This window comes from Peromyscus leucopus, chromosome 17 (assembly GCF_004664715.2).
Source record: "Peromyscus leucopus breed LL Stock chromosome 17, UCI_PerLeu_2.1, whole genome shotgun sequence".
Lineage (NCBI taxonomy): Eukaryota > Metazoa > Chordata > Mammalia > Rodentia > Cricetidae > Peromyscus > Peromyscus leucopus.
Window position 1 is genome coordinate 50,429,215 of NC_051077.1, and position 11,966 is coordinate 50,441,180.

The 11,966-nt window shown below is 43.9% G+C and overlaps 1 protein-coding gene across 1 annotated transcript in view; it reads right to left on the bottom strand.

Moving 5' to 3' along the window:
* The window catches only part of Psd3 (pleckstrin and Sec7 domain containing 3), a 449,956-nt gene extending 441,481 nt beyond the window's left edge, over positions 1–8,475 (bottom strand). The window contains 1 exon segment of the mRNA XM_028883856.1: positions 7,675–8,475. Within this exon segment, the coding sequence (XP_028739689.1) occupies positions 7,675–8,460 (786 nt within the window). The 5' untranslated portion in view covers positions 8,461–8,475.
* Positions 8,476–11,966: the final 3,491 nt, after the last annotated feature.

An 11,966-nucleotide genomic window follows, 5' to 3' on the forward strand; every position in this document is an offset into this window, starting at 1 on the left:
GTGGTATGTGGTGCATAGGTGTACCGTGTGTTGTGTGTGTGATATATGGTGTGTGTGTTGTATGTGGTGTGTGTGTATGTGTGTGGTGTGGTGTGTGTATCATATGTGGTGTGTGTGTGTGTGTGTGAGTGCTCACAGCACATGTATGGAGGTGGTCAGGGGACATTTGTCAGGAGTTGGTTTTCTCCTTCCACCACACAGGTCCTGGGAACCGTACGCAGCTGATGAGCAAGGGCCAGTCCTACTGAGCCCTCTCTCCAGCCCTTCAAAGGGCAAGCCAATGTTTATATCTAATAGATTTAATTTTTAATATCATGTTAAAAAGAACTCCACTCCTTTCTTCCTCCTTTCTCTCTCACAGTAAGACCTACAATCCTAAGCATGCATCCTTAGCTTGAGCAGAGGGAAAGCCCAATGTCTGATTTTTACATACATGAGCCCTGTAGCTCTTTATGGCCTGTGATTCTCTCCCTAATCCCACCCTGACCTTTCCTTGATCTTGACTTTTATTACTTTTCCTACACATCACAATTTGTTACTACTTATCTTTCACTGTTACTTTTATTTATTACTTGTGATTTGTGCCACTGTGTGGGACACCGGATCTTCATGGTGAAAGATTGAATAGATATATAACTGAATTCTCCTAAGACCCTTCCACTTGTGACATGAGACAAATGAGCCGGTTTGTCAAAGGCCACTGCACCATACAATTAAGCAGAGCACATGCTGAAGAATACCCAAGCCTCTCCCAGCCCAAAAGGCATTTCTAAATGATAAAAAATGGTGAGGACTTCAATAGAACACCTTGGGACTGTTATCTCAGAATCTCCTGGACCTAGATAATTAAAAGATTAATGCAAGCTATACATCCTGAAAACTGAAAGTTAAATGCCAAATAAATAAATAAATAAAATCACAGAAACTACACGCACAAAGGACAGATAAAAAGGATCCAGAGCTGCCGATGACCTCAAAATGCGAGTGAGCGACTATTCTGGAACTACAGCCTCTCCATCAGCTAGCCCGTAACCATCCTCCTCTCACGGCTGGATGTTCAGTTTTCACTGACACGGTTCAGTGTAAGGAATGGGTGTAAATCCTCACAAGGGACGCAGTTTTTCTTCACTTTGTTGTTTGTTCCGGCTTTGGAAAGAGTGGGTCAGGTGTCCCAGTGAACTGATGGAAAGTTGAGGAGACCTTAGGCAGAATCCGTGAGGGTAACCTGCCCGCTGTTCAACTCTCTTTCACTAAGTACCATGCATGAGCAGATCTTGTGGTATCCCATATTTTCAAATACACACACACATACACACACACACACACACCCCGTTAAAGGAGAAAAAAATTGCCATATCATAATTGTTAGGTCTCAAACCAGGGCTAACCAAGGTGCCTATTTAACATATCAAAGCAGACCTGGCTGCCTGGTTCTCCCAGCATTCCTCAGTCCCTACCTGTTACAGGGTCTGGCTGGTTTACCTTGTCCCCCACCTTAAGTTTCTCCAGCTCAGGGGCTGGACTGCCCTTCCCCCAGCTTCCCTTCCCTATATAATCCAGCCTTTTGGTTACCTGGCCCTTTTTGACTACCCTTTACTCTCCTGGCTCGATTCTCTCCCCTCCCCCCTCTCTTCACAAGGCTCTGCTCAGGGTCACTCTGGATTCTCCCAGATATCCCTGCCTCAGGCTATGCTCTCCCTTTTATCTACAATAAACCTCCTTCTCATGCCCTTCCTCTTTCTTTCTTTCTTTCTTTCTTTCTTTCTTTCTTTCTTTCTTTCTTTCTTTCTTTCTTTCTTTCTTTCTCTCTCTCTCTCTCTCTCTCTCTCTCTCTCTCTCTCTCTCTCTCTTTCTCTCTTTCTCTTTCTTTTTTTTGTTCAATAATTAGTGTCTAACAGGCAATGATTTGAAGCTGACACTTTTTGTTTTCTTGATACCAATTTCAAGGCCAGGCTGGCCTTGAAATTGCAGCACCCTTCCAGCCTCAGCCTTTTGATTGCTTGGATCACAAGTGTGTGCATTCATTGCTGAAACTGACATATTATTGAATTCAAGGATGTGCTCTTAAAATAAACTTCCTGGAGGCCTTAAAATCTGAGAGGCTCAGATAATATATTTCTACAAGTTGTATTATCATTTTGTAATACTCTGAAAGAGATTGGGGGACATTTATTGAATTAGCTGCTCATATCTGTTTTTTATTCCCACTGTAGTCAGGAGAGACATCTAACTGTACAAATAAAGGAAGTTTCTAACACAGAGAGGCTTCTCAATATCTGGATTTTGGAGACGTGCCACCAAAAGCTACAGCTCTAGTAGCCACTTTATCAACAGAGGCCAAGTGGATTGACAAGATTGGTCCTAGATCTGTGGAGTTGGAAGGGAAGGAACCAGACCAGATAGCATACTCTTTCTAACAAACATGGAGTTCAGGCTCAGAATGAAGACACTTGTCTTCTCTTTACTACCTTGAATCAGAAAGAAAGCCAGAACCCCCAGGTCTCAGCTCCCAGTCTGTTCACTTTTCTCCATAGGGACACATAGCTATAAAGTAGTCCATGTATTTTGCCCCTTTCTTCCTGTAGGTGAACAGAAACACAGAGGTTTTTGTAATTACTCGACAGACGGTAGCATCTGTACAACCATCCACAGGACTTGGTGTATGTCAAAGGAAGGGAGGAAGAGAGGTGTTGTCATGGAGATACCAAGGCAAATTACGAGATGAGAGAAAATTGAAACCCATTCTACTATCTCAACCGTTATTTATTCTAGTAATAAATCAAGACATCTTTGTCCAAACCAATGTAGCATGAAATGAACTAAAAATAAACCTTGCAATTCAATCAACACTGTCTTCGAAACATCAGAATCTTCTAAACAGGATGCTCCAATGCACGTTCAGCTGTCACTGTTTAAATTTCTATATGAGCACTTGTGCATGCTTTCTCTTTGTTCAAATTCCTTCTTAAAATTCAGCATTAATCACCAAGGTAGATTAAAATAGAGACAGAGTTATCTAGGATACCGTGTCAGGAGTGGAATAGCTTCTAAACTTCTGACAGGCCAGAAAAGTGAAAAAAGCTTGAGGAAGGAAGGAATACTTCCCAGAGAAGGGAAGTGACAGTTTCCTGGGGGGTTAAATAGTCCAAGGCTCAGGGTTGGTCTTCAAAGGGAATTTCATTCAAGCCAGGATCTGGTCAGAAAAAGAAATATCTATGTAAAATCTGACAGCCGGCAACACAGATGCTAACATTCTGTGACAGGAATTGGTGACAGACGTTGAACTCTCAGTTCTACACAGAAGCTCCAGTGTCCCCCAAGAAAGGCATGCCCCCTTTGTAGGGAACAATGGAGGTAAGTGACAAGAGAATGCATCTTTAGAGGCATGTGAGTACAACAGATGAAGTGAAATTGTGTTGGTCCTTTACCTCATAAAACACCTTCACTCCTTTCCAGACTCATGGACTCACAGTTGGCACAGCATTGGGCAGCCCCCAGAGAGCACAGGAGAGGAGCTAGCTTTAGTCATCAGAGGCCTCGGGCCAGTTTATTGGCAGAACCAGAGCTTTTAAATTTTAGTTTTTCTTCTTCTTCCTCTTCTTCTTTTTTTAATCTCTTGGATCCCAGTACAGATGACCTTTTCCCTAAACCAAAACTTTCTACCAAAAATCTAATGTGCTTTAAAGATTTATAGTTGAAACATTGGTTTCATTTCAAGGAACAATGATATAAAACAGAGAGTTAAAACTATTTGGTGTATTCTCCCAGGACAGGGTCTGACTATCAGAAAATCCCCTGCCCTGCTGTTTCCGTCATTGGAAGGTGCAGGTTAAACCTCCACTGTGCCCACGTCTGTTTTGCTCATCCACGTGTCATTTCCCAAGTCATAAACACTCCTAAAAACTGGTGAGGAAAGCTCAGAAAGCTAACCAGAATCAAGTTCTTACCATGATAGAGGAAGGGAAGAAAGACAAAACAAAAACAAAAACACTCTTCGGGTTTTTTAGAAATTTGAACTATGAACATTTTGTGGGGTTTGTAAATGGTGTTTGGGGAACAGGAATTTGAAATAAATTTACTACTAACTTTTTAATATACTTACATATAAGTAGTCACTGCTATTTAAGGTATACAGCATGTAAGACATGAAGACTTACTTTTTTTACATCTGTAAACTCCAGAAACTATTATTGCATTGTTGGTTTCCCCACACCCTCTTTGGAATCATGTCTATTACCCTTCTTTTGATATCTTTAGGCCACCAACTTGGGTGTACTGTGGACAGTTCCTTGGGCTCCCACAAAGGGGCAGCATAACATGGAGTAGGAGGCAAGGTGAGGGCAGGCTCTGGCCCAGAACTTTTCTGATTTACTCTGACAGGCTAGGCATGGGGATGTGAAGGACCTCGGATGGTGTCACCATGAGCCACAGCCCCACCTCCTCCCGACTCAGAAAGCTGGTGGTGCTGAGTGACATGGGCTTAGTTAGCTCTGACTCTCCCCACCATGGAAATCAGTCTAGTGTCAACCAAAGGTGCCAGGTTACCTTCCAAGGGAGTCTCCCCAGCTGTAGATGTCATGAAAGAAGGTTGAGGAAGCCCTGGGCCCAGGGTAGGTGATTTGACAGTCAGTCCTAAGATACCAGGTCCTAGCTGTGAGTCCCAGCAAGTTGCTGACTGTCTTTAAACATCTTCTCTCATCTGGAATTTGGGAATGATGCCACATACATCCTCAAGGAAGGGGAAATAGCACTTGGTGAGCTCTCTAGGTCACGGAGTGAGTGAGAGAACTAGAGCCAAGTTCTTTTTACTAATGCTAGTCATCCTGCAAATGAAGAACCAGGAGCTTTGATTCTCTGCACTCACTCCTTGCATACTTCCCTACATCTTATATCCTTACATCCTTACATCGTTTCATCCTCCTTGTATCCTTACTTACATCCTTACCTCCTCCTTGTATCCTTACTTACATCCTTACCTCCTCCTTGTATCCTTACTTACATCCTTACCTCCTCCTTGTATCTTTACTTACATCCTTACCTCCTCCTTTCATCTTTACAGAGGATATAAGCCCATGACTTATGCTCTGCAGCCTGAGGGCTTAAATACCAAGGAAATATATTTGATCATTTGTACTACTGCAAAGAAGGTTTATTCTTGACATTCATTTTTTTTTTCTGAGAAAGTTGACACAAGGACCTCAACTCTACAACATACACAGGAGTGAGCAGACTTTACTAAATCTAATCACCATTTCCCTTGAAATATAACTGACAGTACTTTTCTTTACTACATCAATTATAAGAGCCCACTGAGTCATCAAGGGTCTTGCCCTTCATAGTTGATTGAATGAGAAAATGTTTTATTCAGTCTTTTTATGTTCTTATAGATAAATTCCCAAACATGAAAATACTGGGTAAGATTATCAGAATCTTTCAAATTGGGGGTGTGCAGGGATGCTTCAAGCTACCCAAGATGAACAGATGAAAAACTCTTTGCTGATTTTTCTCAAGACAACAAAAAACCCCAAACACAAACAAAAAACCATAGCAGGAGGCCAGATCACCTGACCTAGCACTTATAAAGCATTCAAAAGATTTGTAGATCCAAGGGAATGGATTTTACAGTGCCTGTCTCCCAATGGCAGAGGAATTAACCTCTGGACAGCATGACTAAGGGTAAGCTTCTGAAGCCATATTCCCTGACTAGATTCTGGGAGCCCTCTGAGGCACCTCAGACCTCATGGCTTCTCTGGTCCTCCTTAATGTCACATTAGTCTTGATTCTTCTCTTCTCCCCCTCAAGACATGTATACTGCTAGGGACGTAACTCAGGGACACAGTGTTTGTCCAGCATGTCAAAAACCTTGGTTCAATCCTCAGGGCCACAAGATTTGAAAAGAAAACACAGAGGTACTGAGAGTCACTTTCAACTAGTACCCGAGAACACAAATGACTATGTATAACAACTGCCAAGCAAGGGATACTGTTGTTTTCAAGATGAGGGAACTGCAACTCAGTTCTGGTGGCTTGTTTACAATTAGGACTTAAACTTGGGACATCTATTTTCCCCTAGGAATTCCATAACCTTTAGTTTCAGCAGGACAGATGGGGAAGGGGACGACATTCACTTAGGAAGCTAAAATAAAGTGTCTAACGCTGAGATCCACATTCTTGGGCCAACTCCGAAAGCCCTTCTCCCTGGAGACCTGGCCATGGGTCTGAAGCTTGAGCCTATGTTCCAAAGACCAGAGGGAAGACGGTCAGAGATGAATAGTATCGAAGTCCATAGATAACTACTGTGTGACCTACATCCAGACACTTGGGCTCAGATGCACAAATGTCATGCCTCCTAAGTCCCTGCAGGAAGAGAGATACAAGAACTGGATGGAATGTGAACTATTTCTTAAGGAAGTATGCTCACATTGCTTCACTCCAGAGAGAACTTGGGCTCATCCTCAACTGTGGCTCCGCAAGCACTCTAATTAAGAGAGCAAAGAGAAGGAGAGGTGCTGTGTGGAAGTGCACAGGAGACAGGCCCAGGATCCAGGTGAAGCAGATCACCCCCAAGCCCTCAGAAGGCTTCTGTGAATTCCATCTAGCTCTCCTGCGCTTTCCTGACAGTTCCTTTCATGTCGGCCTTCTACATACATCACACTTTTCTTCTACCTCATTCTACTAATCCTTACATATAGACTCAGTTTACCCAACCCTTATTGTTACAGTATAACAACATACCCATGCTATTGGGAAAGGGAAAATGAAAAAAAAAAAAAAAAGACTATTTTAAATTTTGTTCACCCATCTTGAGAGTGGTGCACGTGAACTGGGTGGAGAGGGTGGACCTCAGGAGCTAGCATCTTGAGAAGGGTGGTCCAGAGGTGCAGAGAACAGGATGCTAATACATCACAGCATGGCTGTGGTCAGAAGAAGGGTCTGGAACAGCCCAAAGGAACCCTGGATGCCACATGGGGCCACCTCCCCCTTCCTGACAGTCAGAGGCTCGTGTCCAGGACTGCTCATCCACTTGGTGCCCAGTACAGATGGCAGGTGAATGTGGGCTCTGAAAGTCATGTGTTCAAGGAGATCAAGTGTTCCAAGGCTGTGCTTAGGCTCTGAAAAATGCCGCTCCCCACTCCAGTCCTCCCCCCCTCCCTAGTATCCTCAAAGCTACGCTTGAAAAGAGATTTCATTTTTATTCTTTTTTTTGAAAGGAGGGAGAGGATTTTGGCTTTACCACACTCTCTCTTTTCTGAAACTGGAAATACAAGCCTCGATTTCTCAGAATGGTGGTGAGAATGAACAGATGTGAGGAAACACCTAGTGTAACAGCTGACCACGGCCCCATCCCATGTCTGCGGACTTCCCTGTGCTTCTCTCTGTCCTTCTCTTATAAAGTATGCTCTCCCTTACCCAACTTCTCCTTGACAGACATCTTGAGAAACTGATACTCATTGTCTCCTTTAGGACAGGATGTTATCGGTGGTAGGAAGGTAGCAGAGTATGGGAAAGAGCCCAAGAAATACTGCAGCTGGTGGGCACCTCTGCGGCTGAGGTATGGGTGACCCGCAGGAGAGGGGGACCCAGGGTCCACACTTGCACGTCTGTGCCCTGTCTCCATCCCCTCTGCCGTGTGATGGCTGGAGTCTAGGGGGTGGCAGTATTTTCAGCTCCTTACCTTGAGAGGCACAGCAGCAGGTGGGGCCAGGCAGCTCTGGCTGATCTGAATGGTGGGGCAGTACCTGAGGAGTTGAGCCCTTATTGCCAGGACTGGGGTACCTGTTTCTTCTCCATAACTCTGCGCAAGTACCTCTTGGGTAGCAGTCCCTCTCCTCTGGATTGTCCATTTGCCCCTGTCAGCCCCATAGGGCAGGGTACTTGGTGGAACTGAGAATTCGATGACCTTCCTGGCCTGTGCATCCATACCCCACAGGTCCTCCTGGGCAGAAGTGACTGGCCAGTGCCTCCAGCCCATGGACGGACTGCTGCTTCCATCATTCATGGTAGGAGCTGGGCTAGCAAGCCTGCATAGCAGTGGTTGTGGTTGGCCAAGTCTCCCAGAGGCAGGGGCCAGGCAACGCCTACTACGTGGGGATCCGCAAACACCACCCCTCCTTACATCCAGATTCTGGAGTTTTTCTGTGTCTTCCTTCTTTTCCTTCAGTGAGCAGCAATTGAAAACAGCTGGTCTCTGTGTTCCAGGGCTTTCGGCGGCTGCGGCGGGCAGCAGGCTCAAAGTAGAGGGAGCTAAATCCTGTGTACATCTGAGGTCCCAGCACGCCAAGAAGCCTGCCCTGGGACTTGGGAAAATGTGTCCCTCCTCCAGGCCCCCTGGGGCTGCTGTTAAGGCTGCAGTGACTGGAGAAGGGGCGGGGAGAGTCAGGGTAGCTCGGGTAGGGGGGGGCTGCAGCTGGATGAAGAGGAAGGAAGTTTTCATCTGCTGTTGCTGAGGCTGCTGGGCCATTTCCTCCAAGGGAGCAGGGCTGGTCCTTGCCAGGGTTTTGGACCTCAGTGCCTCAGCAGCTGCAGGCAGACATGACTCAGCCCCATGGTTTCACCAACAGCCTGTGGAAGGAAATAACACACCTTTAGCACCCAGGGGGAGTCCCCGACGAGTTGGGGGCCAGAGGACTGTGTTTGCTGGAGAACTGGACTCTGCTCAGAGTCACAAAAACAAACAGATTGGTGGAGAACTGTCTACAAGTGACAGATGTGGGGGGGGGCGGGGGGGGGTTGCCTATGTCCAAATGGAATTACTTTCCACACTTTTTTACTGTCCATTCTATTGTTTAATCCTAAATTCTCTTAACCATACCTGTGATTTAAAGTCTGATCTGAAAGACACTATGTGGTTTATCAATGAAACCTCCTGTAAACTTCAAAATCAACTTTCAATGGCCTTTGTCTCTATATGTGTAACACGGTTGCAAATAATCTAAACCTTTTTGTGAAGCTCTTCTTTGAAGACTATGGCTTCTTAGGGGTTCTCATGGTTCAGGTCAATGTATTCAGTACAATAATTTGAAGGTGTTGTCTCTAAAATTCGAGTGTTGCCAAAGTGACTGAGAGGAGGAACTTCTGAGAGGTGGCTAGAGTCTTTGTACCCTGCCACCCTGGGCTTGGATCGTAAAGCAACTTCCTGCCGCTGGCTCCACCGCCGCCCACCATGGTGAGGAAGCAGTATGGGTCCTGGCTGGTTGACTAGAGCCTTTGGAGATTCTCAGCAGGGCTGGTTGGGATTCTAATGTGAATTTTCCCATCATTTCAGAGGTTTTGTTTGTTTGTTTTTTCTATCAAGGTTTCACGATAGGTCAAGAAATATGCAATGTTCATAATAGCCTACGAAAGAACTTTCTTTGATATTGTAATCATTCGATAGTTTGGAGAGAGGTGAGCTACCCATAATGGGAGGAGCTATGCCTTCACTAAGATCGGGGAATTAGGCCAGTGAGAAGGATCCGCTATTTGGTTTTAGCTTCTAGAGGCACCAGACTCTGTATCAGGTGCTTTAGATACCATTGTTGCATTCAACACAACACAAATCTGTAAAGCAGGGGACACTGTAGTTAAGGGACAGGTGGCTCCTCCTCCTGGGTGGCAGGTCCTAGACTTGATGGCTTTTGTACTACACATAGCCCAAGTAGGCAAGGCTAGAAAGATATCACAGGAGAAACTTCACAACTCTTTCATCTCTTTATAACTAATGTTCAGATGTCCAACATTCTAGTTAAAGAAAGGATTGAGGAGCCCCAGATGGTGGAAGTGGTGAACCCAGGACTTTTCTTTCTACTTTTTTATTTGTGAACTTACTACAGGGGTGATAGTGTTGTAGAAAAGCATTTTAAGATGTGTTACTTTTGTTTGTGTTGCATTCATTTAACTCTGTGCAGCTGTGTTACTGTGGCTAGCTAAAACACCTGACTGGTCTAATAAAGAACTGAACGACCAATAGCAAAGCAGAAGAGAGAGATAGGTGGGGCTGGCAGGCAGAGAGAATGTATAGAAGAAAGAGTGAGGAAAAAAGGAGTAGCCAAAGAAGGAGGAGGACTCCAGGGGCCAGCCACTCAGCTACACAGCCAGCCATAGAGTAAGAGTAAGATTTACAGAAGTAATAGAATGGGAAAAGCCCAGAGGCAGAAGGTAAATGGGATAAGTTAAGAAAAGCTGGCAAGAAACAAGCCAAGGCCAGGTTGAGCATTTATAATTAAGAGTAAGCCTCTGTGTGTGATTTATTTGGGAGTTGGGTGGCAGGTCCTTCAAAAGAGAAAAGAGCAGAAAATAACCAACAACATGACAGTATGACAAATTCTAAATTGCATGGGGGGAATACAAGAAGTATAGAGAAATTGATGGCACTTGGGAACTGATGACAGGCTGGCTTGGAAGGCACATGTAGGAGACCTCCATGAAAAATCATTAAATATTAGGAAGCCTACTAAAGGAGCCTTGGTTCTGGGTAAGTAGGAGGTAAGGTACAGAGAAACAATGGTTATTATTAGATATAATCAGCGTTATGATTGAAAACATGAATTTTGCTGACAAACATTTCTCTGAATCTTCCTTCCACTGGGTGGCTATGTGGGGAAAATTAATTTTTCTTTGCGATGACAAATTTTCTCTAAGACTAGCTAATAATACCTAGTTTATGAGTTTGCTATCTATGTAGGGATTAAGTGAATAGCACACGGCACATAACTCCTCAATAACTGTTGCTTCTCTTGGAATGTCTTCACACATTTGAAGCTCTGAAGAAATTTGTTTATGCAACAAAACAATTAAAATATCATATACATGGATATCTACATTTCACATATATGTATGTATACATGTGTATTGTTTTCACCTACAACAGGTGGCCATTTGCATATTTTTATGCTTCCTGTCTGACAAGTAAGACTCTAGGAGCAGAGGAATTACTTGGCATGTGAGAGTCAGCAGTGGGTTTGGGGTTAGAAGACATAGGCTTGAGTTTTGGAGTAACCATCCATTAAGTGTGACTCACAGCAAACCTCTGAACCTCAGGGAACATATTTATCACACAGGTCTATCATTCCCACTTGATAGAACTCTTTGACAGGTCAAACAGGATAATCTGTGCAAAATAATAAATCCAGGACAGGCACCAAAACGACACAGGAAACCCTGTCTCAAAAAACCAAAAGAAAAAAAATGATTTGTAAGCACAAGCTTGAAATTGTGATGTGCTGTAATAGTAACACAGTCACAGACATAGGTACACACACACACACACACACACACACACACACACACACATCTCTATGTATACATGAGGGTTATTTTTGAGACAAGATCTCAGATGGCCTAAGCTAGCCTTGAGCTCAGGATGACCTTAAACTCTTGATCTTCCTGCTTCCACCTCTCAAGTACTGGGATTATAGGCATCTATATTACCATCTATAATAATATAGTAATATTATTAATACTTCTAAACTAAGTCATTCTCTGTAGTTTCAATGAAGTCCATGGTTTCGTTCCTTTGAAAGGATTCTAAGCTAGCTTTCTATTTTCCTGCCACTATGTCAAGATTCATACAATGTAGACAGAAATAACATATAATTTAATTGACACCATGTCTCAGCTAATGGTGATAGTTTCTTCTCCACAGTTCTACAGAGAAAAATAAAATTCTAGAGTCTTAAAGATATGTGTGTAAAAGTATCAGAGCACTCTATTCCCTCACTTCAACTTGTCACAACTTTCTGAGATGGGCAGCATGGCCCTCCTATTGGGAACACAAAGAATGAACAGGGAACATGGAATAATTTGCTTCAAGTCACATAGTTAGTGAGGGCAGAAACTGACCTCTCCAGCTCTTTCTGCCCCTCTTTAGCCAGTAGACATCATCTAAACAGTATGTTTAGCCTGTGCTTCCTGTCTCTAGAAGAAGGATCCACTGCCCTACAAGTATTGCCTCTTCTGGCCTCACACTCTCTAGGTTTGTTTCCAAGT